General features: G+C 67.8%; 4 protein-coding genes across 6 annotated transcripts; all 4 read right to left on the reverse strand.

Moving 5' to 3' along the window:
- Nucleotides 1-383: 383 nt before the first annotated feature.
- On the reverse strand, nt 384-4,641 carry PIGS (phosphatidylinositol glycan anchor biosynthesis class S). Of its 3 annotated transcripts, none has more exons than XM_075113061.1 (12): nt 4,554-4,641; nt 4,261-4,400; nt 4,084-4,195; nt 3,549-3,638; nt 3,282-3,373; nt 2,916-3,114; nt 2,436-2,578; nt 2,235-2,349; nt 1,815-1,960; nt 1,590-1,690; nt 1,078-1,288; nt 384-977 (listed from the first exon to the last, which is right to left on the reverse strand). In XM_075113061.1, the coding sequence occupies exons 1-12, from the start codon at nt 4,639-4,641 to the stop codon at nt 702-704; spliced, it is 1,713 nt and encodes a 570-aa protein (XP_074969162.1). In that variant the 3' UTR covers nt 384-701. The 3 variants fall into 3 exon arrangements, with proteins under 3 accessions (XP_074969162.1, XP_074969163.1, XP_074969164.1); XM_075113062.1 differs by having other exon boundaries at nt 4,084-4,189; nt 4,554-4,614; XM_075113063.1 differs by having other exon boundaries at nt 1,860-1,960; nt 4,554-4,614.
- Nucleotides 4,642-5,085: 444 nt separating this feature from the next.
- ALDOC (aldolase, fructose-bisphosphate C) lies at nt 5,086-8,925 on the reverse strand. Its single transcript, XM_075113056.1, has 9 exons — nt 8,784-8,925; nt 7,926-8,048; nt 7,638-7,849; nt 7,492-7,546; nt 7,260-7,420; nt 6,705-6,788; nt 6,451-6,625; nt 6,173-6,372; nt 5,086-5,601 (listed from the first exon to the last, which is right to left on the reverse strand). Exons 2-9 carry the CDS (start codon nt 8,035-8,037, stop codon nt 5,506-5,508), a joined length of 1,095 nt encoding a protein of 364 aa, XP_074969157.1. The 5' UTR covers nt 8,038-8,048; nt 8,784-8,925; the 3' UTR covers nt 5,086-5,505.
- Nucleotides 8,926-10,620: 1,695 nt separating this feature from the next.
- Nucleotides 10,621-19,473, reverse strand: SPAG5 (sperm associated antigen 5). Its single transcript, XM_075112990.1, has 24 exons — nt 19,358-19,473; nt 19,031-19,132; nt 17,178-18,811; nt 16,901-17,093; nt 16,484-16,603; nt 16,260-16,352; nt 16,002-16,136; nt 15,565-15,684; nt 15,219-15,311; nt 14,860-14,994; nt 14,603-14,696; nt 14,434-14,527; nt 14,241-14,322; nt 13,687-13,820; nt 13,214-13,379; nt 12,889-13,057; nt 12,518-12,589; nt 12,239-12,362; nt 11,873-11,984; nt 11,569-11,649; nt 11,342-11,485; nt 11,089-11,163; nt 10,902-10,982; nt 10,621-10,805 (listed from the first exon to the last, which is right to left on the reverse strand). Exons 1-24 carry the CDS (start codon nt 19,379-19,381, stop codon nt 10,692-10,694), a joined length of 4,191 nt encoding a protein of 1,396 aa, XP_074969091.1. The 5' UTR covers nt 19,382-19,473; the 3' UTR covers nt 10,621-10,691.
- A 325-nt stretch (nt 19,474-19,798) lies between these two features.
- Nucleotides 19,799-23,351, reverse strand: RSKR (ribosomal protein S6 kinase related). The gene is made up of 12 exons (XM_075113322.1): nt 23,295-23,351; nt 23,019-23,210; nt 22,220-22,303; nt 22,075-22,143; nt 21,838-21,907; nt 21,136-21,243; nt 20,922-20,962; nt 20,796-20,823; nt 20,602-20,691; nt 20,441-20,529; nt 20,259-20,369; nt 19,799-20,166 (listed from the first exon to the last, which is right to left on the reverse strand). The coding sequence occupies exons 1-12, from the start codon at nt 23,349-23,351 to the stop codon at nt 19,945-19,947; spliced, it is 1,161 nt and encodes a 386-aa protein (XP_074969423.1). The 3' UTR covers nt 19,799-19,944.
- Nucleotides 23,352-23,782: the final 431 nt, after the last annotated feature.

A 23,782-nucleotide genomic window follows, 5' to 3' on the forward strand; every position in this document is an offset into this window, starting at 1 on the left:
GCAGAGCCCCCCATCATGGCGGGGAGGGGCAGAGCCCAGCAGCCGGGGGGGGGGGGGGGGAATAGCCCCCCCCCATCCCTGCCCCCGGGAGCACGGGGGTGGTGGGCAGAACATCCATAATGGGGTGTGGGGTCCCATAACCGCCCCCCGAGCACCTGGGGCTAATGCACCCAGTGGAGGAGCTGGGCCCCATTCTGGTGTAACCCCCGTGTCCTCATGTCCTTTAACAAGAGACAGATCCCCTTAAGTAAGAACAGCCCCCCCCACTAACAGTTGAACCCCATAACCATCCCTCCCAGACAGGAGCCAGCCCCCCTAAAGCAATGAGGGGGAGGTGCAGGGGCACACAAGGCAGGGCAGGAAGGGAGGCTCACACAGCCCCACACCGGACCCCCACCACAACTGGGGGTTTTCTTTATTTATACAGCAGCTTGTTCTGAACACAGTGCAGGGATGGGGGTGCACCCAGGGACCCCCCCTCCCTCCTCTCGGAGCTCAGGACTGGACTGAGAGCGTCTCCCACCCCTCAAAGGAGCCTCTCTTTCCACTCCGGCATGGTGGCCGTGGCAGACTCAAGCCGAGCTGCCGGGCCCGGCCCCGCCACTGATCTGCAGCACCTTCTTGGGCCACGAGTCCGTAACAACACACTGCACGCAGTGGGGACAGCCCCAGCCCCAAGGCAAAACACCAACACCGTGGTCTCAGTCCATCTTGGTGGGCTCCTTCTTCTGCTGCCTGGCCTCCCGGACAATCTTGGCCAGGGACAGGAGAATGGGGACAGCCATGGGCAGGAAGAGGGGGATGTAGATAGCAAATTTCTGGTCGTCAGGGAAGTAGAGGAGATGGAGGAGAGATGGGTCAAAGAAGGCCCGCTCCGAGGAGGTGACTGCCTCCTTACTGGCCTGGAAAGCTGAGTGCAGGTGACCCATGGCCAGCTCGTCAACGGCGCTCTGCGCTGTGGCCACCGCTCGGTACACCTGTATGGGAACAACACTGACACTCAGTCCCTGGGCAGGCAGGAGCACAAGAACAAGCCTGGGGGGCCTCACTCGCTGCCTCAGGGCACCCTGGCTCTACCTCAGAGGCAACGTCGTCTTTGATGACGATGTTCCCAATCTTGTCCAGGAGCTGGGCCAGTGAGGTCAAGGTGGTGGACACGGTGGCGATGTTCTCCACGGTGTGGGTCCAGAGCAGGCGGTCCAGCTCCCAGTCAGCCAGGCCCTCATTGCCAGGGCTCTCGAGCAGGAACTCGGGGGGCAGCTCCTCCCGAGATAACCCAAACAGTAACCTGGGAGGAGGATGGAAGGTCCCAGCCAGCAGCACAAGCCCGCGGTCCCACATGCGCTCCCCACTATTCCCTTCCCTGCTGTGTTTGGTCTCCACAGGGCTCAACCCACCCCCACTGGCCTCCTGTGTCAGGGGCAGGACAAGACAAGCCTCCCAGCCCAGGAGAGGGGAGATGAACTAGCACCCCTGGCCCAAGAGCATTGCTGGTCCATCATCAGCCCCTCAAAGGCCACGAAAAGCCACCCTTGGCCTCCCAGAGCCCATGGAGGAGGGAGCGGGAGGCAGGAAGAGCACATCCTCACCGGAGCTGGGCCAGGAAAACCTCCATCACTCGCACCATGTCCACATCCACGTGCAGTGGGAGGGAGGCTTGGGGGGAAGCTGGGGCTTCAACATTGTAAATCTGCAGGAGAGTGTGTCATGAAGGCGCAGCCGGAGCCCTGGGGCTGGCAGGGCTGCCAGCGCTCACTGGGGCTGGGGAGCCGCCACCTTGCCCAAGTGCTGCTTGGCACCCCACGGCCCCATACCATGATGCCACCCCAGCGGGGGCTGTGGAAGGCGTTGGTGCTCACTGGAGCTCCGTCCTTGTCCTGGATGTACAGAGGGGAGTGGGAGCGCTCCGGCACGTACAGCAGGAAGTTCAGCACAGGGTAGAGGGAGGCAGCGCTGGAGCCTGCAGCAGGACAGAGTCAAAGAACTCCCCTGGCCGGCAGGCAAAGCGAGAGCAGATCGCCCACGCGCAGCGCTGGGGCAGAGCCCAGCCCTGCTCCTCCTGCAGCAAGCCCTGAGCAGAACTGCCAGCCCAGCAGGTCTCAGTCGCCCTCGCTCCCACCTGGGGCTGGCAGGGCACGGTGCTGAGGGAAGGGAAGGGGCACAGGCCACAGGCAGAGCTGTCCCCGCTCCCTCAGCGGGGCCCGTGACAGCCGAGGCAGGAGCACAGCGCTTACCCAGCCTGGCCTCCACAGGGTTGATGACGTGTGGGAGGCTGTGGGCGCTCAGGAGGAAGCTGGAGGACTCTTTGTCAAAGCGTGGCGTCACTCCTAGGACAGCGTAGTACAGAATCTGCAGGCACATGGCAGAGAAGTGCATCCTGCGTCACCCAGGAAGGCCAGGGCTGGTCTCTCCCCACTGCCTCTCCCAGCCCTCACCTGCGAGTCAACGGAGAAGTTGGCCAGCAAGCTCAGTTTGTCCAGGACGGGCCGCACGTAGCGGTTCACAGCATCTTCAATGTCCCAGTCCACGGTGTGAGACTTGGGGTCGGGGTTCAGCAGGCTGAAGGTGATCTCATACCCTGCCAAGGACCCGCAGCCTGTGAGGCGCTGGCACGGCCACCACCCGTTGATCCTGAGGCTGGGCACATGGCCATGACAGAGCTCCCAAGAGCAGCAGGACCTGATCCCCTCCTCCCTGGCCCTCCCCGACACAGGGCTGCGCACCAGTGCCCAGCACACAGCGACCGCAGCAGGGATCCTGGCCCAAAGCAACTGCCAAGGACAAAGGCAAGACCCCGGGGTCTGTTATCCCAGAAGACATCCTGGGATGCTACAGGTACAGCAAGACCAGCGCCTGCGCCAGAGCCAGCAGGCCCTTCCCAGGCCAGGGAGCGGGGCTGGGGTGCACGTCCGTACCCAGGCTGGATTTCAAGTGCCGCCGGGCATCAGGGCCAAGCTGGCCATCAGGCAGGCGGTCCGAGAGGGCGGCGGCGATGGAGCTGGACGTGAAGGACATCACCTGCGTGAGCTGCTGGAGGCGGGTGCGGAGGGTGGCCAGGCCCCCCCCAGCCCTCACCAGGGCACTGCGGTGCTTCCCCACGTACACGCTGATGCCCTAGGAAAGGGGCAGGGGTGAGGGCCAGGAGCAGGGCTGGCTCCTGCCAACGCACTTGAGAACAGCACGGTGCCACCTGCAACAGCCTGGGGACAGATGCTGCCCCCCGGGGCACCTTCGAGGGGTGAAGTGCGCAGAGGCTGGCGCAGCAGGGTGCCAATCCCTACCTGAGGCAGGAGAGAGGAGGTTTCTGGGACCACGTACACAGTCAGAGCGCCCAGCAAGGCATCCTGCAGCAGGTGCAGACCAGCATCAGCCTCTGGGGAAGACAGAGACATGAGCAGAGTTGGGAGTTTCACTCCAATCCTCCTCCCGCTCTGAGATGCAGCAAAGCTGAGTCCTCTGCTCAACCAGCCTTCAAGAGAGGAGCCCGCTCCCCGCTGATGCTGCCCCAGCTGCCACGATCCCGGTACCTCAATCCCTCACCCTGGTACCTTGTGCGGTTGCCACATCCAGCGCCGCCTCCTCCTGAGCCGTGGTGCTGCGATACACTGTCTCGTAGCGGGCCGTGACCCTGGTTCTCACTGCCGGGGAAGAAAACTTGAGTGAAGCCACTAGTCCTGGCCCCCAGGCCCTTCGCAGGATCCAGGTGCTACGAGGGACAAGGGACAGCCCAAAGGGACGCTTGCCACGAGGTTCTTTGGGCACCAGATCCAACCTCCGGTGACCAACCCACCCCGATGCATGCCCAGGGTGCCCCATAGGACATCCGCGCACCGGCCAGGGCTTGTCCCACCTGCCAAGGGCTGCCATCACCCCCATCCCCAGGGAGGAGAGCCGGCCTCTTCCCTGCAGTGCCCTGGGGACCTCACTGTCCCCCGGCACCGCCAGCCCAGGGCGGGGTGGCAGGGGTTCGGGGACCCCCAGACTGACAGCCCGGCACCAGCCTCCGGGGAGGGAAACCGCGGGGACCCCCGGGACAGGGCGAGGCCGCCCGTGGGGACGGGGACGGGCGGAGGGGGCTCTCACGGTTCACGGCAATGTCCATCTCCTGCACATCCGTGAAGGGCAACGGCCTCGGCAGGTCCCCGGGCACCGACCGCGGCGCGAACACCACGGCGACGGGCACGGCCAGCTGGAACTGAGAGAGGCGTGAGGCCGGGCGGCCGAGCCGCGGCCCCGCGGCCCCGCCGCCCCGGCGCTCACCGGCAGCCGGCCCAGCCCCTCGATGCCGGCGTAGGGTAGCGCGGCGCGGTACGTCTCGGTCGTCCTCCACCACAGCGGCAGCCCCAGCACCACGGCGATGGCCGCGAAGGACAGAGCGGCCCGCCGGCCCCGCGCCCGCTCTGCGGAGACAGCGCTCAGCACCGGCCCGGCGCCCGCGGGCCTGCGCGGCGAGCGGGGACGGGGACGGGGACCGGGACCGGGACCGGGACCGGGACCGGGACCGGGACCGGGACCGGGACCGGGACCGGGACCGGGACCGGGACCAGCGGTACCTGCTTCATCGGCCACCATCGCCGCCGCCGCCGCCATCTTCACTTCCCGGACCAGCCGGGGGGTGGGTCCTAGTCCCAGCCCAGCCATTCAGAGCGCTCAATCCTTACGACAGCCAATAGAAGTGCAGTCTGGAGGGCCGTGGCGCAGACGGGCGGGAACAGGCACCAATCAGAACGCGGTTCCCCCCCGAGGAGGTGGGATTTGACTGTAAGGCTTCTACGAGTGCTGCGGAGGGACAAGCGGCACCGCGGGGCGGGGGCGCAGTGGGCTTCCGTGCAGCGCCGAGCGCCGCAGCCGGGAAACGGGGGATGCGGAGGAACAGGGGCTCCTCACCCGCCCCGTGGCCCGTAGGGAGAGCCCAGCCACTGCTCCTGGCTCCCAGAGCCCCGCCACGGGTGTGGGTGGGCTGAGACCAGGCACAGCTCATCGCATGGGTGAGCATGACAGGCTGCAGGTAGTGCCCAGAGCCAGCGGAGGGAGGGGGCAGCATGCGGTCCCGGGGCGCCCTAAAGCAAAGGAGGAGGCAGCACAGCACGTCTCTACCGTTTATTTGTTGTTAGGCTATTTGGTACACGGGGTGCACATGGCGAACACAACACAGGCGCCCCAAGGGCGGCAGCAACCAGGACTGCAAAGCTACGGCAGGGCAGGGCAGGGGCACCCCCAGGCCTCCCCTCCCCCTGCCCCCCACGCGGCCGGGCCTCCCCCCCTACGGGCCTGGCTGGAGCCCACCACTAAAGGGGCACCCGAGCAGCTTCAGGGGCCGGGTAACCCGGGACCCCCCAATTTCATCTGTGGACGCAGCAGTGTGGGGCTGGCCCACAGGGTGTGCTCCCCTTCCCCTCCCCACGTGGCGGCTCCCCTGGGTGGCTGGGGTGGAAGCGGGGTGTGAGCAGTGGCGGGGAGGGGGCCGGGGCGGGAGCCGGGGCCGGTGGGGCACCCGGCCAGGGCTCAGTAGGCATGGTTGGCCACGTAGAGGGACTGCCCGGCGGCCCCCGAGTCGTCCCCGCTGCCCTCGTACTTGCCCAGCGCTGCCAGCCCGTTCACCTGGGGGGAAAGGAACAGTTAGCGGCCCCTGCGGGGTCTGGCCCCCAGGGTCCCCCAGTCCCTGGGGACGCGGACATCAGGGTCCCCCAGCCCACAGGGACGTGGCCCTCTGCATGCGCCACCCCACAGGGACGCAGCCCTTGGTGTCCCGCGTCCTTGCGGCACAGCCCTTGGCACCCAGCTCCCATGGGTGCGTCCCCCCATTCCCCACAGCCCTCGTTGTCCCCTGTCACTCCACAGCTTCTGGCATCCCTCTTCCCACGGGGACACAGTCCTCAATGTCCCGTGTCACCCCGGGGAGCACAGCCCATCCCACAGGGACCTGCCCTTCGCATCCCCCATCGCCCTCTGGGGACGCGTCCCTCACTGTCCCCCTTCCCGCAGGGAGACAGCCCTGTGTGTCCCCCCTTGGGGACCACGGCCTTTGGCACAGCCTTCGGTGTCTCCTGTCACCCCATGGGACATTGCCCTCAGCAACCCCCACCCCACGGGGCACAGCCCTTGGCGTACCCCCTCCCATGGGGATGCAGCCCGTGGGTCCCCGCCACCCCACGGGGACCATCCCCATCACCTCTGCGCGCTTGACGAACTCCTCCGTGGCGGCAGTGGCGTTGTCCCGCTGGCCGCGCCAGGCGTTGAGCGCCGATGCCTGCAGCGCCCGCCCGTAGGAGAAGGTGAGGGCCCATGGCCGCACCAGCGGGCACGTGTTGATGGCGTTGAGGTTGATGGAAGCCTCCTCCTCACTCTGACCCCCGGACAGGAAGGTGACACCTGCAGAGAGCAGGGTTATGGCACCAGGGGGGCCACAGGGCATCCCCCCCGGTTCCCGCCACATCCTGATGCCAGTACCTGGCACGGCCGGGGGCACGGTGCGGCGCAGGGCAGTGACAGTGGCCATGGCGATCTCCTCTGGGCTGTACTTGGTGGGGCAGGAGTGCCCGGGGGTCACCATGTTGGGTTTCAGCAGGGTCCCCTCCAGGTAGACGTGGTGGTCACTCAGTGCCTTGTAGACAGCTGCCAGCACCTGGGGGAGGACGGGCAGCGTGGAGTCCCCTGGCACGGCACAGCACAGCGCCCACCCTGCTGCCCGCTCCACTGCTCACCTTCTCCGTCACATACTGGCACCTCTTGAGGTCATGGTCACCATCGGGCAGGATCTCTGGCTCCACGATGGGCACGATGCCGTTCTGCAAACACCAGGCAGATGCCATCATGGGGACATCCCTGGGCATCACCCCAGCCCCATGGCAATGTAGGCCCATGCCTGGACCTGGGGGACAATGCTCAGCACCAAGGCTCAACACCCACCCTTGCTGGTGATGCCCATCCTAGTGGGGTGAGGCCTGGCCCCATGAGGTGATGCCCAACCAAGGAAGGCCCATTCTTGGCCCCACAGAGCAATACCCATGTTTGTGGGGTGATGCCCACCCCATGGGGCAATGCCCAGTCCTGGGGGGCAATACCATCCACGTGAGATGTTACCCACCCCATGGGCTGATGTCCAGCCCCATGGGGTGTTACCCAGGCACACGGGGGCAATGCTGAGCCCCATGGATCTGTGCCCATCCCTGTGGGGCAATACCTGGCCCCCTAAGCGAACAGCTACCCTATGGGTCAGTGCCCGTCCCGTGGGGCGATGCCCGGCCACAGACGCGTACCTGCTGGCAGATGCTGGCGTAGCGGGCCAGGACGTTGGCGTTCTCCATGATAGCGAGCGCAGAGGGGGTGTTGTCACTGATTTTCAGCACGCAGCGCCACTTGGCGAAGTCAGCCCCATCCTTCTTGTACTGGGCACAGCGCTCCGACAGCCCGTCCAGACCTGCCAGGCAGCAGGTCAGCCCCGCAGCCCCAAACCCCGCAGCCCCCCACACCCCTACCCACTCCACCCACCCTGCGTGGTGGTCTCGCCATCTGTCCCGGCCAGTGGCACGACGCCCTTGTCCACCTGTGGAGAGAAGAGGAAGGCGGTGCTGAGCCTCACCAGCACCCTCCGAGCACACTCGACACCCCACAGACCCACCGGACACCCCCCACACCTTGATGCCCACGACGATGCCCTTGTCCTTGATCATCTGGACGAAGGGGGTGCCATCATCAGCCTTCTGGTACATGGTCTCGTGGAAGAAGATGACGCCCCCGATGCATTTCTTCACCCGGTTGTCGGCGCTGAAGAGGATCTGGCGGTACAGCCGGCGGTTCTCCTCCGTGTTCTCCACCCCGATCTGGTTGAGGCGCTTCGCCATGCTCCCTGCGGGCACCCAGCACCCTCGTCAGCCTCCGGCGTGGGGAAAAGGGGCGGTGGGGCAGATCCCCCGCGCACTGACCTACGGACTCATCGGCGGCCAGGATGCCCTTGCCCGGGGCCACGATACGCAGCGCGATGTCCGACAATTCCTTCTTCTGCTCGGCCGTCAGCGCGGGGTACTGGTGCGTCATGGTGGCGGTGGCTGCGAGCGGACGGCGGCTGAGTCACGCACCGGCGGGGTGATACCGCCCCCCCCGGCCCCGCACCCTGCGGGGCGCGGGGCCCCCCCCGCGGCCGGGACCCCGGCCCTGCCGCTCGGCACGTTGCACAAGCAGGCAGCTGCCCTCGCCCCGGACGGGCAGGGCCTCGTGGAGGATGCCGGGGAGCTCCCAGCCATTTTGCCGCCTGCTCGCCCGCCCCCAGCCCAGCCATCTTGAGGGAGCGCAGCTTCGGGGGGGGTCCGGGGCAGGGAACGTGGGGGGCCCGGCGATGGCGGGACCCCGGGGCCGAGGATACCCCGGGTGCGAGGTAGGCGGAGGACGGTGGTAGCCCGGGGATGGAGATACCGGAGGGGATGGGACTTCCCCGGGAATGGCGCTACCTGGAAAGGGGGAGACCCCGGGGGCGGCATAACCGGAGCTAGGGGTACCCGGGGGCTCGGGGTACCCCGGGGCTGGGGTACCCCGAGGCTGGCGCCGCCGCGGCGCCGGGGAAGCCGCAGGGAGCCGGTGCCCCCCCCCGGCCCCGGACGGCACCACCGGGGCTCGGGCAGCGCCAGCGCAGGGGGTATCTCTGGGCTCCCCCCCAGCACCCCCGTACCCGAGGCTCCCGGAGCTCCCCCCCGCCCCAAAGCCCTACCCGAACCCCGGAGCCGCACGGAGACACCCCGGCTCCCTCCGGCGGGGTCCCCGGGCCGCCCCCCCCGGCTCCCCCTTACCGTGCAGGGCAGGCGGCGGGCGCGGACTGCGGGCTGCTCGCTCCGGCCCCGCGGTAAATGGGGCTGCGGTGCCGCAGAGCTACGTGACCGGCGGGGCGGCACCCGGTAAGACCGGCCCCCCCGGCCCGCTCCGCCCCCCACCTCCCCCACCGCATGCACCCACCCCACCCCCCCCCGGCGCTGGTGGGGACCCCGGGGGGACAACCCGGGGTTGTGGACCCCGCTGTGCCATCCCTTTGCCACGCCGTGCTGCTGGTGGGGACCCATCTGTGCACCCCCCACAACACCCCCCTGCCCGGGACCCAACTGTGTCACCCCGTCGTGGGCAGGGACCCCCATGCCACCCAGGGACCCCAGTGTGCTACCCCCTCTTGCTGTTGGAGACCCCTCTGAGCCACCGACTCTGTTGCGCCGTTCCTGGTTATGGGTAGGGACACCCCCACCCCCGCCACCCCCTCGCCGCTGTTGGGGACCCACTGTGCCCCCCATTGCCACGGTCAGCTACAGGCAGGGGCCTTCCCCTCATCACCTCTGGGCCAGGGACCCCCCTGTGCCACCCCACTGCTGTGCCAGGGACCCTGGCCATGTCACTTCTGCCACCAGGGGCCAAGCCCCGGCAGCACAGAACCCCAGAGCCCTGGGTCCGGGTGGGGGTTCCCACCGGAGACCAGTGTCGTCCCCCCACCCCAGAAAAGCCGCCCGGAGCCGGTGCAGGGACAATAGCCGTGTCCCCCGCTCACCCCAGGGCCAGCTGCCAGAGCCGCGCTCTGCTGAATCCCCGCCGTAAAAGGAGGGCTCAGCTGCCCCGCATGGCCCTAATCCAGGGAGGGGAGTGCATCTCCCCTGCATCCCAGAGCCAAGCGCAGCTTGGGGCACCCACTGCCAGCCCCTCGTCTCAGGGAGCCCTATATGACCCCTCGCCAGCAGGGTCACGGTCACAGCAGGGAGGGAGGCGATGCCAGGGAGCAGCAGGCGCTGCTTCCCCGTGAGCCACCCACGCACCTGGTAGGTACAGGCATAAACACCACCATTTCCTGGGTGCAGAGGTAAACAAAGGTGCCAGCGCCTGGGGTGTCTCAGTGCCTGCCCCATGCGGGGCAGCTGAGCTGCGGTGGAGGGCAGGGGAAGGTGATCCCCCCCCACCTCCCAGGCAGGAGAAACAGGGCATTAAAAACCAGAGCACTTGTTGGAACACTGCTATTTTGGGCCACGCCAGGGGAGGGAAGCGCTGTGTGGCCCCCATGGTGGCGGGGAGCATCCTTGGGGTCGGGAACACCGGGAGGGGGATCCCACAGGAGGTGCCCCAGCAGGGAAGGAGGCAGGCGATGCTGGAGCTGTGCTGGGAGTAGGGGGGGGCCCCTGAGGGAGCCCCTCCATGCAGCAGCAGGGCTAAGCGGGGGCGGGGAGCAGGAGCTGGCAGAGCTCCCAGCGCCTGGCAGGCAGCACTCCCAGTGACCCGGGGGATGCTGCATGCCAGAGCCGCGCTGGGAGGGGAACCGTCCCCACGCAACAGGCGTGTGGCCCACAGCCCCGTGATGGGGGTGCAGGATCCAGCCTCCGATACCCTCTGTGGGGGAAGGACAGAGGGAATCTAGGGCAGGAGGAGGAGCAGGGGCCCGGGGAGGGAAGCTAGGTCAGCCTGGGCATGCTGGCTGCTGCCAGGGCCGTGGGGTGGGAGCCTGGGGAACACAGCGCCTGATTGAGAGCAAGCGCCAGCTGGTGGGGATGAGTGTCCCCTGGCAAGGAGGAGAAGCCCTGGGGCACAGGTGGTGCAGGCTGGACCAGTTGTCCCCACCCAGGGCACCAGGAGCTTCCTGCATCCGTGTACCAGGCACGGTGAAAGCCAACAAAACTTTATTCAATAAATAATTACACAGCATTAAGAAGAGGAAGGTTTCACGCTACGGGCTATAGCGGCTCAGCAGCTTCCTTGCTGCCACTGGCCGGCTTCAGGCCCAAGTACCGCAGCAGGCTGTGGAGCTCCTGGCAGCTCGCTGCCACGTCAGGCATAGCCAACAGGACCTGGGGAGAGCAGCAGCTTTAGTGACGGCGTTTGGGATGAGGGGTTGTGTCACTGCAGTCACAGCAAGGGTGAGAGCCATGAACCACAAACCTTACCTCTTTCATCTTCTCCTGCATCTCCTCATGGGTCCTCAGCACTTTCTGGGCATGATGGAGCCTCATCTCCAGCCCTTGGACCTGCAGTGGGAGATGCCTGGTGGGAGCCTGCCCTGAAATTGGGCAGGGACCAGCCCAGGAGGGAGAGGGGACTAGAGCCAGGGCAGCCCCTCAGGGCTCCCCGTACCTGTTCCAGGTACTTGTCAGAGAGCAGCAGATTCTCATCCTCTTTCTCCAGGAGCAGCAGCCGCAGTTTATCCACCTGCAAGAAGAGCAAGTGCCACTGAGAGCTCACTGTGGGCGAGAGCCACGGGGTGGGGGGCTCTGCTCTGCTGTCCCACTGGTCGCCCGCTCAAGGAGCAAAGGCTGAAGAGATCCCCTGACCACAGAGAGGTGGGTGACACAAGGAGCCCTCAGCCCCAGCAGCCCCCCAGCCTCACCTCCTGCCGCAGCAGGACCCGCTCCTGGACGTAGGCAGCGTCCACCTTGGGCTCCTGCCCCCGCATCTCCTCCCACAGCACCTTGGCCTCCGTCTCCGCGCGCTGGAGTGAGCGCTTCAGCTGGGAGATCTCTCCCTTCAGCCTCTACACGGGGAAAGGCGATGCTGAGAGGGGTCCTGTGGCCAGCACCCCCAGGCGTGCAGCTCGGCCAGGCCCCCATCACGCACTGTGACTTCCCCACTCTTGTCAATGAGTTGCAGCATCTTCTCTTCCTGCTGTTTCACCACGTCCTGCAGCTCCTTCTCATTCTGCAGGGGGAAGTAGTAGTGTCAGGCAGTGCCTGACCCCAGCCACCCCCGGGGGGGGGGAGGAGCAGGTTTTCTCATGTTTGAGAAGGTCAGATGAGCCAGGAGCACCCATGGGGCATCGCTGGAGCCGGTCACCCAGATTTCTCCGTGTCCTAGATCAGCATCCGTCCCAGTTCGGCTCTGCCCTGGGGTGAGTGCTGGCCCACTTCTGGCACCGGCTCACCTCTAGCTTGCCCCTCAGTGCCTTGTTCAGCTTGGCAATGGTGGCAGCCTGGGCATCCATCTTCTCCTGACTCTCGGCCGTCACTGTCTCCAGCCGGAGCTCCAGGTCAGAGCTGGGAGAGAAGAGCTGGGCTGAGCGGGTGGGGATCGCAGCCAACCACCAAACCCCCTCCTGGGCATCCCACCAGCCCTGTAGTGGGAGAGGCCAACCTGCCAGCCGGAAAAAGCCCTTCTAGCCATGTCAGGAGAGGCCTAATCCAGAGCTGGGGTGAGAGGCAGACCCTGGACAGGCTGCCTGCAGGAGATACTATGCCCGGGAGAGCGGTGCCCATGCCTCGCCCTCGACACGATCCCCCACTGAACTCACATCTCCGTCTGCAGCGCCTTGAACTCGCTCTGCTCCAGGTCCTGGATGCGGGAGCTCAGCATGGCGAGGTCAGAGACCACAGTTCGCAGTTCCTTCACGCTCTCCAGCAGACCGTCCTCGGGCTCTGCAGGCAGGGCACAGGCTCAGGAGTGGCACGGAGGGAACGTCAGCCGCAGGGGACACAGAGCCAAGCAGGAAGGCATGCCTGCTCGCCCCCCTCCATGCAGGCAGCCCTGCAGCTTTGGAGCAGGGTCCAGGGCAGGGTGACAGCCCCAGTACCTAATGGCTTTGGTGTAGAGGCAGGTTTGTCCTTGGTAAACGCGCTCCCACCTCCGGCAGCTTCACTGGCATCTGCAAGAGGAGAGGACAGAGGCACTGTGCCCACCCCTGCACGCTGCGGGGAGCATGGCCAGAGCTCACCCACGCACCCATCTGCCCCAGGGAGCTCAGAGAAGACCCTGGCCGCTCGCAGGAGCCATGACCCAACCCACAGCTGCCACAAGGGAACAACCAGGGGATCCACAGGGAAAGGCTCGGGGATGGCACCGGGATCGCCTCCTCGCTCAGCAACAGTGCACATCCCCAGCACGGGGGGAGCGATCCCCGATACAGGGACCCCTGCAGCACCCCGACAGTGGGTCCCAGCTCACCTTTCCCCGACACCGCTTTCAGGACGCTCCCCACGAAGGACCCCCCACTGCAGTACGGGGTGCGGCATGCCGGCGTGCGGCAGGCAGGGGTCCAGGCACGGCGAGGTGTCTGCCAGCCCGGTGTCCGCGGAGCCGGGGTCCAGGCTCTGCTTCTCGATGGGGCATCGTCCTTCAGGGGGGAGGGAGAGCTCGGTGCTGGAGCGTGGCTCAGGACAGCTCGGTGCTGCCCCAGCAAATGGCGGGGGGTCTCAAAGCCACGCCATGGAGAGCCACAGGGGTCTGACCCACTCCGTGGGCCACTCAGTCCATGGGGCAGGGCTCCTACCTCCTCTTGCAGAGCAACCCTGAGGCAGTCAGCAAGCTCCTGTAGCCGCATCTTGCTCTCAGTGATGTCCGTGGAGCACCAGGAGACTTTTTCCCTCTTGAGATGCAAGTCGAGGAGCTCAGCCTTAGTGCTTTCCAGCTCCTTGCTGAGGGCTGCCTGCTCTTCCCTACAGGATGGCATCAGCCTCAGCAGGGGCAGCGTTCCCCCTCCTTGGTGTGGGACAGGAACATTTCCCACACCTGCCTCCCACTGTGACCCAAGGGGGTGCAAATCCCACAGATTTATGCAGCTTCCCCCAAGATGGGGGTCTGCTGGGCTTCCCCAGAGCCTCTTCCACCCGCCTGGGCAACCACCCTTGGCTGGGACAGCAGTGACCAGAGCTGCGTCCCCCTGTGTGTCCCCTACCCCCCAGGAGAGATGCGATTTCCAAAAAATACAGGGGTTCAAGCAGAGGCAGTGAGCAGGGTCAGTACCGCAGGCGCAGGTGGGAGTCCATCAGCTCCTCGTACTGCAGGTTGTGCTCCTGCAGGGCGGCCAGCGAGGACTTGAGCCTGGCCTCCACCTCCAGCAGCTGCGTACGGGACATGCGGTTCTCCTGGTCGAGGAACTGCAAGAGGGCGGGGGAACAGAGCCATGAGCACCTGGCCAGACACCCGAGGGGGCCCACTGGGACCCCCAGCACAGTCCCTCCCACGCCTCAGGGTGCAGTTTCTGATTAGGGGCAGTTTTACCCCAGCAGACCAACCCCCAGAAGACCAGCAGTTTGCCAGGGGCATAGGATGGGCTGGGGGATGACACCATGCCTGCAGCCAGAGGAATTATCTGCAGAAGCTGATCCCTCCTCCCCAGGAATCGCCGCTGGGCAGGATGGAGAACAGCGCTACGTGCGGGATGTCAACCGCCCTTGCTGTGCTTAACCCCCCCGCAGGAGGGCTAATCCCGCTCCTGGCCGGCCGCCGGCGTTTCCACGAGGCCGTGACGGGGCTGGCAGCGCGTGGCAGCATGGGCAGGGGCCGGCAGCTCCTACCTCCCGGCACTCGGTTGCCTCCCGCAGCTCCTGGCACAGCCCGTTGCACTCCTGCTGCAGGGTGTCCCTCTCCCGCGCCAGCCTGCGGGAAAGGGATGGGATCGGGGGGTGCCGCGTTTTGGGGGCAAGGGGTGGCAGGAGGTGGCTGGGGGGGGGTGGGTGTGGAATGCCCTGCCCCAGGGCTCAGACCCACCACGCCATCTCCTCCCACTGCTTCTCGTTCTCCTGCTGCAGCGCATCCCGCTCCTGCTCCACGTTGGCCAGATTCTTCATCAGGGAGCTCAGGTCTGCGAGGGGCAGAGCCGTCAGCACGGGGCAGGGGATGGGGGCAGCTCCAACCCCTCCGTGTCACCCACCCCTACCTGTGCTGAGGCGCGAGTTGGCCACCGTCAGCTGCTCCAGCTGAGCCACCGCGTCCCGCAGAGCCACCGAGGTCTCCTCCAGCTGGCAGGACGCCTGCAGACATGGTGCCCTCCAGGCTTGCTTTGGGCTCCTCTTCCCCATGGGGGGTTCCCACACCAAGGGTGCCCCAAGTCCTCCCGTACCTGGGGTGCCGCTGGGCTCCAGGGGAGTATCCCAGACACCCCCAGGCACTGCTCAGCACTAGGCAAGCCCCTACCTCCTCCTTGGCTTGAAGAGCTTCACCTGCTTGCTGCCTCGTGGCATCGCGCTCCTCCAGGCAGCTCCGCAGCTTGTCGGGCACGCTCTCCAGCACGGCCCGGCACCGGGACACCAGGGCCCTCGCCTGCTCCCGCTGCAAGGGGAGACGGTGCTGGGCAGAGCCGAGCACAGCACAGCCGTGCCGGCTGGTGGCTCTGCCCGCTGCGTGACCAGGGATGGGTCTGGCAGCCAGGCTGCCCGTGGCACCCAGGGCACAAAGTGCTCCGAGGTGGAGCGAAGCAGCACCAGCCTGGACCGCGCTGGCAGGAAGGTGAGGGGGCTGAGCCTGCCACCAGTCCCCACAGGGACAGCCCTCACCTCCGCGTCCAGGGCTCGCCTTTCCTCCTCCAGATTTTCAAAGGTGACATCTATGAATTCCCTGAAAGGCTGAGTCTCAGCAACCAGGGATGCCTGCGGGGCAGGAGAGACGGGTCAGTGCTGCCATGGTGGAAAAGCCACATTCAATGGTGGTGGAGGGAGGTGAGCACTGGCCCCAAAGCCAGATCTGCAGCAGCTTCCCAGCTTCGGCACCAAGAAACCTCTGATGGACCCAAGCCCATGGCAGACCATTGCTCAGAGCATCACCCAAGCCCAGGACACAGGGATGCCCTGCCAGCCCCGCTGGGACCCAGCAGGGAGGCAGCGGTGCCCACCCGCTCAGTACCTGGTGGTCGATGGCATCCACCAGCAGCGTGCCCAGCTCTCGCTGGGAGGCCAGGCTCTGGTCGCGGGCGCTGATCCGGACGCTGGCGTGGGCACGGAAGGCCTCCAGGAAGCGATCGCCCTGCCGAGGGAAGGATGCTGCTCCGGACACGGCATCGCACGAGGGGCAGCTCCCAGGAGCCATCCCCACACCCTGCTGTAGCCCAGGGCTCCTGCTCCCAGCAGGACACAGCCTGAGCCAAAAAACCATCCCGAGAGCTCCGGCCGCCCCAGGCAGCCACAGCCCTTCTGGCCTTCCAGGGCCACATCAGGCTTTTCCCCCCAAAATACCAGAGAGACCTTCCCCCTTTGCAGAGACGGGCAGAAGCGTGGGTCACCCCATCACAGGCACAGGGATGGCAGAGCCTGCCCGTATCACCCCAACAGCTGCCCCCCTACCTCCTCCTTGGCTCGGAGGGCTTCATCTGCTCGCTGCCTCATGGCATCCCGCTCCTCCAGGCAGCTCCGCAGCTTGTTGGGCACGCTCTCCAGTACAGTCCGGCACCGGGACACCAGGGCCCTCACCTGCTCCTGCTGTGAGGGGGGACGGTGCCCAGAGGCACCAGGTATAGCCGACAGCTGCCATGTGCGCTGACAATGCCAGCATCTCCCAAAACCCAGGGAAAAAGGTGCCCAGCCCAGCTGCGTGGGGCTCACCTCCTGGTCAAGGGCTCCGTGCTCATCCTGCAAGCTCTGAAATGCAGCATCCGCAAGGCCCCGAAACAGGAGGCACTGCCTGCTCCAGGCACTCTGGGGAAGGGACAAGGGCACCGGCACTCAGGCAGCGCTCCCAGGGCTGGCACAGGCAGCGCCGGGCATGCGCGTGCCCTGCCAGGCTGAGACCAGGCACACTCGTCACATGCCAGCCAGCCGAGACGCACCGTCCCCGCGGTGGTTAGCTCCAGCTCCCGCTGCAGGTCCCGCTCCGCGCCCCGCTGCCGCTGCAGAGCCTCTGTTTTCTTCCACAGCTCAAAGTAGAGGTTGCGGTAGATCTCTTCCTCCTGAGGGCATCCCAGCAGAGCGGAGGGGGCTTCGCACCGGCCCTGCTCCACCCTGCGGTCCAGAGCGAGCCATTCGGCTGTGACACCACCCATCCCTCCCTCCCGCGGGCCAGGTCATCCACAAATGATTCAAATCCAGCATGCTCAGCAGGTTGAGCTGGGATAACGCAGCTGGAGCTGCTCCAGATGCATGATGCCGTGTGCCGTGCCACGCCGCTGGGCTGCGGTCCAGCCGGGGACACCGCTCCACCGAGGCCACGGAAAACGGGGTGGCATTGTCCGGGCAAGGGATCTTACCCCTTTGGGGTGGGTGACATCCGTCTGCGTGAGCACGTCCCTCTGCTCGGCCGGCCCCACGCTGGGCAGCGGCCGCTGGCTCTCCTGCCAGTCACGCAGCTGGAGCGAGAGGGCTTCGATGATGATGAGGGTGCTTTCCAGCCGCCCCTCCAGCTCTGCCCGCGGCAGGGACTTCAGCTGCTCCCGGGGACAGCTGGGGACAGAGAGAGGGCCTTGAGGCAGGGACAGCCCGTGGGTGCCACAGCCCCATTTCAGGGGGGGACATCCCCACGCTTACTGCCAGAGCAGGGAGTCCGTTTCAGCAGCACTGTCCTTGGCACAGGGGGGGCCGCCCATGGATGTGTTTGTGCTCATCTCCCGCAGGTCCCGGGGGGTCATGAAAGTGCCAGTGACTGCGGTGGGCACGGGGGTCACGCTGGTGCCGGCGACCGCCGTGGGCACGGGGGTCACGCTGGTGCCGGCGACCGCCGTGGGCACGGGGGTCACGCTGGTGGCGGCGTCGTGCCGTGGCAGGGGCAGGCTGTGCCGCAGGGATTCCAGCAGGGACGAGGTGTTGAGGCTCTTCTCCAGCCACATCAGCGGCAGCATCCAGGACACGGCAACCGGGGCCGCCACGGGCAAGGGGGTGGTGGTGGCCGTTGCCTCTGGCCCTGCACGCTCAGAGCCACCTGCCTTTGTGTGAGGGGGTCTGGGGGGGCCCTGCTCTAGGGGGGCAGGGGCTGGGGACTCGGCCCCCTGAGGGGTGTCTTGGCAAGGCAGGGGACCCACACTCCCACCTCCAGACGGGGGCTTGGGGTCCAAGGGGCTGCAGGAGAGGTCGGCGTGTGCCACTCGCCAGCCATGGAAGGTAGCTTCCTGCGGGGTGGAGCTGGTGCCAGGGGGCCCAGGCGTGCAGGGTGCTAGAGTGGTGCTGCCCAGGGACTTTGGGGTGCAAGGCGCTGAGCTGATGATGCCAGGGGGGCCTGGGGTGCAGGGCTCTGCAGTGGTGCTGCTGGGGGGCTCCGGGATACACAACCCCAGGACGGGACTGCACAAGGGGGCTGGCACGGTGCTGACAGGGGGCTCTGGGGTGCAGGGCCCTGGGATGGGGCTGCATAAGGGGGCTGGCACGGTGCTGCTGGGGGACTCTGGGGTGCAGGGCCCTGGCATGGGGCTACCAGGGGGCTCCAGGCTGGTGCTGCTGGGGGACTCTGAGGTGCTGGGCCCTGGGATGGGGCTGCACAAGGGGGCTGTCACAGTGCTGACAGGGGGCTCTGGGGTGAAGGGCCCTGGGATGGGGCTGCACAGGGGGGCTGGCACGGTGCTGACAGGGGGCTCTGGGGTGCAGGGCCCTGGGATGGGGCTGCACAGGGGGGCTGGCACGGTGCTGCTGGGGGACTCTGGGGTGCAGGGCCCTGGGATGGGGCTGCACAGGGGGGCTGGCACGGTGCTGCTGGGGGACTCTGGGGTGCAGGGCCCTGGGATGGGGCTGCATGGGGGCTCCAGGCTGGTGCTGCTGGGGGACTCTGGGGTGCTGAGCCCTGGGATGGGGCTGCATGGGGGCTCCAGGCTGGTGCTGCTGGGGGACTCTGGGGTGCTGAGCCTTGGAGTAGAACTGCCAGGGGACTCCAGGCTGGTACTGCTGAAGGGTTCTGGTGTGCTGGGCACCAGGGTAGGATTCCTAGGGGTCGTGGGGGCATGAGGCTTCAGTGTGGGACTCCCAGGGGTCTCCGAGGTGCTGAGCTCCAGGGTGGGAGTGCCAGGGGGCTCTGCGATGGTGCTGCTGGGGGACTCCAGGGTGTGAGGCACTAGGGTGGTGCTGCTGGAGGGGAGCAGGATAGCACTTCTAGGGGGTCCTGGCGTGCAGGGCACGGGGATGACGCTGCTGCGGGTCCCCCGGGTGCAGGACACTGGGGTGGCACAGTCATTGTCCTACAGGACATTTGGGGGGGTGGGAGGAGAGGTCAGGGCTGCCCTGCCCTTACCCCCAGCATCCCATAGCAGTTTCCCCCAGTCTCCCCATTTCCCCTACCCCAGTAGATACACGTGTCCCACCACCACCCTGGTACCCCACCCCGGCATCCCCTCCTATTACCCCGACCCCCCCCCGTCCCGCCCACCACCGCAGCGCTCCACCAACCCCGCACCGACCTTGAGCCGCAGGCGGCGGAACAGCGGGGTGAGGCTGGTGCGTTCGGCGCCCGGCTGCAGCCGCAGCTCCTGCAGGGGGGCGCGCCGGGGCCGCTGCTGCGCCTGGGGCGGGGGGCGGTACCGGGGGTCACCGGCGGCACCCCCGGCGGCACCCCCCACCCCCCCGCGCACGTACAGGGAACGCTCCGCCCTGCACCAGACCCGCCACCCCCGCACCCACCTCCGGGCACGGTCGGGGCCGCGCCCCCCACCCCCGGGGCGCTCCCCGCCGCCCCACCGGGACGCCCAAACCGGTGGCCCCCCCCCCCGGCCCCGGGCCGCACTCACGGCGGGGGTCTGGGCGGCCCGCATGGCGCGGACCCGCTCCGGTCCCGCTCCGGTCCCGCTCCGGTCCCGATCCCGCCGCTCCCCGCGCGCTGCCGCCGCTGCCCGTTTGAAAACTACGCGCCGCTCTGATTGGCTGCTCCGCGCACGCGTCACTCCGCCGGAGAGGCTGTTAGAGGCGGGGCTATGCCCGGCGGTGGGCGTGGCTTGTAACGAGGCTCCGCCCCCCCCCCGCGGGCAAGCACTGTGCAGCGCCGAGCACCGGGGACGCGCAGACCTTGGCGGGGGAACGGGATCGGGCCCAGCTCCCCCAGCAGCAGCCCCGGGGGAAGCAGCTCCGCACGGCCCCCCCCCAGGCCTGCCGGGGGAGGGGTGGGAACCAGCCCCGCAGCCCCCTCGGGGGTCCCACTCGAGTCAAGGCAGGACCAACAGCAGAGCCCACAGCTCTCGGGTTTATTGCTCCTGTGGGGAGAGGTACAGTGTTGTGGTCAGGGGGACCCGGCCCAGCAGGGTCCAACCCGCTACTAGGGTGTGGGGGGGGGATATCGATGTCCCTGAGCGATGCCGAGGGTCCCCGGGGCCGTGGCGGCTCAGCCAGGCCAGGGCCGGCCCGGAGGGGCAGTGAGGTCACAGTCGAAGTCAGCAAAGGCAGCGGGGTCGAGCGGGGGCTGCTCAGGGGCACGGGGGGCCACCGCCACTGCCACCGGGTCCTTCTGCAGCAGGTCGGCATCGAAGGCCACCCCACGGAAGAAGGGGTGGCCCTGGAAGTGGTGGAGGTAGCGTAGGCGACGTAGGGGGTTGTGGCACAGCAGCTGGGGACCGAGGGAGGACAGTGAGTAGTGGGGACCTCAGCATCCATCCTGGGGGTCTGGCAGGGACCCCAAAATCTGGGCAGGAGGGTTACCTCAGCAAGCAGCCGGGCCAGCGCAGGACTGAGCGCAGGCGGGCTCTCGTAGGTGCTCGTCTTGACGCGCTCCAGCATGGCCACGTGGTCCGCTGCCGGCGCCACAGGGAACTGGGGGGGGCAGGGAGCAGATTTAGGGGCTCCATGGGGTGCCCTTATCCCCCCCACCCCATGGTCCTCACCTCCCCGCTGGCCAGGGCGAAGAGCAGGACTCCCAGGGACCACCAGTCGGCTGTGTGGCTGTAGGGCCCCCCACTCAGCACCTCTGGGGCTGCGGGGACGAGCAAGTGAGCACCCATGGGGGCCATGCCCCCCACCGCAGCCCCCGCTGCAGCCCCCTTACCCATGTACTGCAGGGTTCCACAGATGGTGTGGGCTCGCTCACCCCAGTGCAGGTGCCGGGAGAGGCCGAAGTCGGTGAGCTTGAGGTGTCCTGCGGGGCAAGACACCACATGGGGATCCACAGACAGGGTGTCCCCACGGACGGGGTGTCCCCACGGACGGGGTGTCCCCACACTGGTGCCACCAGACTCTTACCTCTCTCATCCAGGAGGATGTTCTCCATCTGAAACAAGACAGGTGCTGGCATGGCCTCTCCATGCTACGGGATTCAAAGACCCCCCAACCCCCTCCTCTGGCCCCCCCGGCCCTGCTGTCACCCACCTTCACATCCCTGTGCACGATGCCCAGGTCGTGGAGATACACTGGGAAGAAGATGGAGCCATCAGAGCAGCAGGTGCCCTCCCGGCACAGTGCCTGCTGCCACCCCGCCGTACCCAGCAGGCAGCTGCCCACCCCTGGGATGGCTGTCCTGCCTGCAGGTCCCCAGCAGCAGGGACAGCGGCGGCGGCTGTCCCCAGCATGGCAGGCCACTCACCCAGCACCAGCACCAGCTCGGCAGCGAAGAGGCGGACGGTGGCCTCGGCGAAGCGCTCGGCGGCGCGCCACAGCGCGTGCAGGTCTCCGGTGCTGCAGTAGGTGCACACTGCCGGGACGGGCGACGGGCCTTACCGATGGGCTATGCCACGGGGCCGGGCTGGCACGAGGGGCACCGGGGCGGCGGGGGGGGGTGCAGCTGGGTGACTGGGGCCACACATGATGGTGACATGGGCACCAGGACCATGCACGGGGTTGGTGACAGCGCTGGGGCTATATGGGCAGTGAGGCGGCACCAAGGTGACACAAGCATCGATTTGGGCACTGGGACTAAGGTGACACGGACACCACAGCCCAGGGCACTGGGAGCATACGAGTACTGGGGCCATGCACCTCAGTGACATGGCCACCGGAGCCCTGTGGGCACTGGGAACACGCAAGCTACATGGACACCGAGGTGGCACGGCCATCAGTGCCACCGAGGTGCCTCGTTCACCCCACGCTGGTCCTGCTGCAGCTCGTCCCCATCCCCATCCCTGCGGTGGGTGCGGGGTGGGAGCCGGCAGCCAGCGCCTGGATCCCCGCAGGGCAGTGGGCAGTGCGGGGGGAGCGTGCACGTGTGCAGGGACACGTGTGCGGGCGGCGGGGACACGTGCGCGGGCGGGGGGGACTGGGGGGAGCCCGTGGGCAGATGGTCACTCACTGATGAAGAGGTGGCGCTGGCCCTGCCAGCTGTCCCCCAGCCCGTGGACAAACGGGTGCCTGACCTGTCTCTGGGGACATAAAGCAGAGAGGGTGAGCGGCCCCCAGGGTGGGGGGCCGGGGGGGCTGGGGACCTCCCTCCTGCCACCCTCCGTCCGCAGCCCCAGCAGCCTCCTGCCACCCCCACAGCTGCCCTGAACCCCGTCATGGGCTGGGATCCACCCTGGACTCTCCCAACCTGGATGCTGACTTCTTCCTTGCACTGCTTGAGGGTGTCACGGCGCAGCACCTCCACTTTGGGCATGACCTGGGGATGCGAGGGGCCGTCAGGGGGGCAGGGGGTTGGGGATGGGGCACCCACGGGCCCCGGGGACAGCACCCACCTTCACAGCGCAGACCTTCTCCCGCCCACAGTCCAGCACTTTGAGGATGGTCCCGAAGGAGCCTTTGGCCACGAAGCCCAGGATCTGGGGGAGGGATGGGGGGGGCAGCAGGGTCTGAGCACCCCACGGAGATGGGCTGGGGTGGGTCAGGGTGTGGGGTCCTGTGTGGGGTGAGGTGGGGTGGCACAGGACACCCAAGGCAGGTGGTGGGGACACTTGGGGACCAGGAGAACCCAATTGGGACCCCAGGGGGACACATGGGAACCCACGATGGGGCACATGGAGATGGGGGACAGGGACATGGAGACCCCAACATGGCAGGTGTGGGTGCCAGCAGGATGCACAGGACCCCGACAGGACACACGGGACCCCGGTGGGACACTTGGGGACCCCATTAGGGTGCAGAGGGACCCCGGTGGGACACCTGGGGACCCCATTAGGACACCTGGGGACCCGACATGGGGCACGGGGACCTGACGGGGGCAGAAGGGGACCCAGTGGGACGGACGCGGCTGCCGGTAGAACACACAGGGCCCCAGCACGGCGGGAGAGGAGAGCCGGTAAGAGGGTCGGCGATGCCGGGATGGCGGTGCGGGACGCCCCGACGGCGCGGGAGGGTGCTCGGGGACCCCGGGAGGATGCTCGGCGTGCTGGGGGACCCCGGGAGGACGTGCAGGGACCCGGCACGGGGTGCGGGGGGACCCCTTAGGGCGCTCAGACATCCCCGTGGGACGGTGGGAGACCCCGTTAGGATGCACCGGGACCCCGTTAGGGGGGGGGGGGGGGCCCGGGACGGCACCTTGAGCTGCTGCTGGCGGGCGGAGGGGCGGACGGGGAACTCCGGCAAGAACAGCGAGACGAGCTGCGGCAGCGGCCACCCGGGCAGCGGCGGCTCCTCGGCGGGGCCCCGCGGGGCCAGGGCGAGCCCCGGTGCCGGTACCGGTGCGGCGCGGCCGAGCAGCGCCCGCACCCACGACCCCACAGCGCGGCCCTGGGGAACCGGGGGCAGCGTCAGCGGGGGGACCCCGGGGCCGGGGGGGTGGTTCGGGGGGACCCCCGGGGCCACCGCACGCACCTGGGGGGGCCGCACCGGGGCCGGGGCCGGCCCGGGGCCGCTGCTCGTTGCTCCCATCACAGCGCCCGCCCGGCCGCGCCCCGGGTCCGGGCCCCGGTAATCCGCCGCTTTACATAACCCCGCGGCCCCGCCCCGCCCCGCCCCGCCCGGCCGCGACCACCCCCCGCCCCGGGGCCGGGCACCGGGGCTGCCCCCCTGCGCACCCCGGGACAAGCCGCCGCACCGGGGCTCCCCCTTGCAACGGGTGCGCACCCAGGGACACCCACCCGGGACTGATCCCCGCTACTGGGCGGGGCACAGCCTCCGGGACCCCCTCCCCCTTGCACGCTTTGGGGTTCCCCTTTCAACCATCCATCCTCCCTTCGAGACCCACTTGCCGCAGCCCCCCCCCGCCCCGGGGCAGCCGGTGGGGTACCTGCAGCCCCCGCGGAGCCCTGGCACTGCCCGCGGCACCCACGGACTCACGACACCAGAGAGGGACAAGTACA

The sequence above is a fragment of the Phalacrocorax aristotelis genome, chromosome 18 (genome assembly GCF_949628215.1).
Source record: "Phalacrocorax aristotelis chromosome 18, bGulAri2.1, whole genome shotgun sequence".
Taxonomy (NCBI): domain Eukaryota; kingdom Metazoa; phylum Chordata; class Aves; order Suliformes; family Phalacrocoracidae; genus Phalacrocorax; species Phalacrocorax aristotelis.

Bases quoted from the DNA above. Each gene is read 5' to 3' on its own strand.
- PIGS (XM_075113061.1), bottom strand. From the start codon at position 4,641: ATGGCTGGGCTGGGACTAGGACCCACCCCCCGGCTGGTCCGGGAAGTG. The intron at 1,691-1,814 runs GTATGGGGCCGT...ACTCTCCTGCAG, and splicing joins CCCGCTGGGGTGGCATCATG to ATTTACAATGTTGAAGCCCC. The intron at 978-1,077 runs GTAGAGCCAGGG...GTTCCCATACAG, and splicing joins AAGACGACGTTGCCTCTGAG to GTGTACCGAGCGGTGGCCAC.
- ALDOC (XM_075113056.1), bottom strand. From the start codon at position 8,037: ATGACGCACCAGTACCCCGCGCTGACGGCCGAGCAGAAGAAGGAATTG. The intron at 7,421-7,491 runs GTGGGTGGAGTG...GCTGCCTGGCAG, and splicing joins TGGCGAGACCACCACGCAGG to GTCTGGACGGGCTGTCGGAG. The intron at 5,602-6,172 runs GTGATGGGGATG...CTTTCCCCCCAG, and splicing joins AGTTCGTCAAGCGCGCAGAG to GTGAACGGGCTGGCAGCGCT.
- SPAG5 (XM_075112990.1), bottom strand. From the start codon at position 19,381: ATGCGGGCCGCCCAGACCCCCGCC. The intron at 18,812-19,030 runs GTCGGTGCGGGG...AATGTCCTGTAG, and splicing joins TCCGCCGCCTGCGGCTCAAG to GACAATGACTGTGCCACCCC. The intron at 17,094-17,177 runs GTAAGCGTGGGG...CTCTGTCCCCAG, and splicing joins ACGGACTCCCTGCTCTGGCA to CTGTCCCCGGGAGCAGCTGA.
- RSKR (XM_075113322.1), bottom strand. From the start codon at position 23,351: ATGGGAGCAACGAGCAGCGGCCCCGGGCCGGCCCCGGCCCCGGTGCGG. The intron at 23,211-23,294 runs GTGCGTGCGGTG...CCGGTTCCCCAG, and splicing joins CCCCGGTGCGGCCCCCCCAG to GGCCGCGCTGTGGGGTCGTG. The intron at 20,530-20,601 runs GTAAGGGGGCTG...TCGTCCCCGCAG, and splicing joins TGGAACCCTGCAGTACATGG to CCCCAGAGGTGCTGAGTGGG.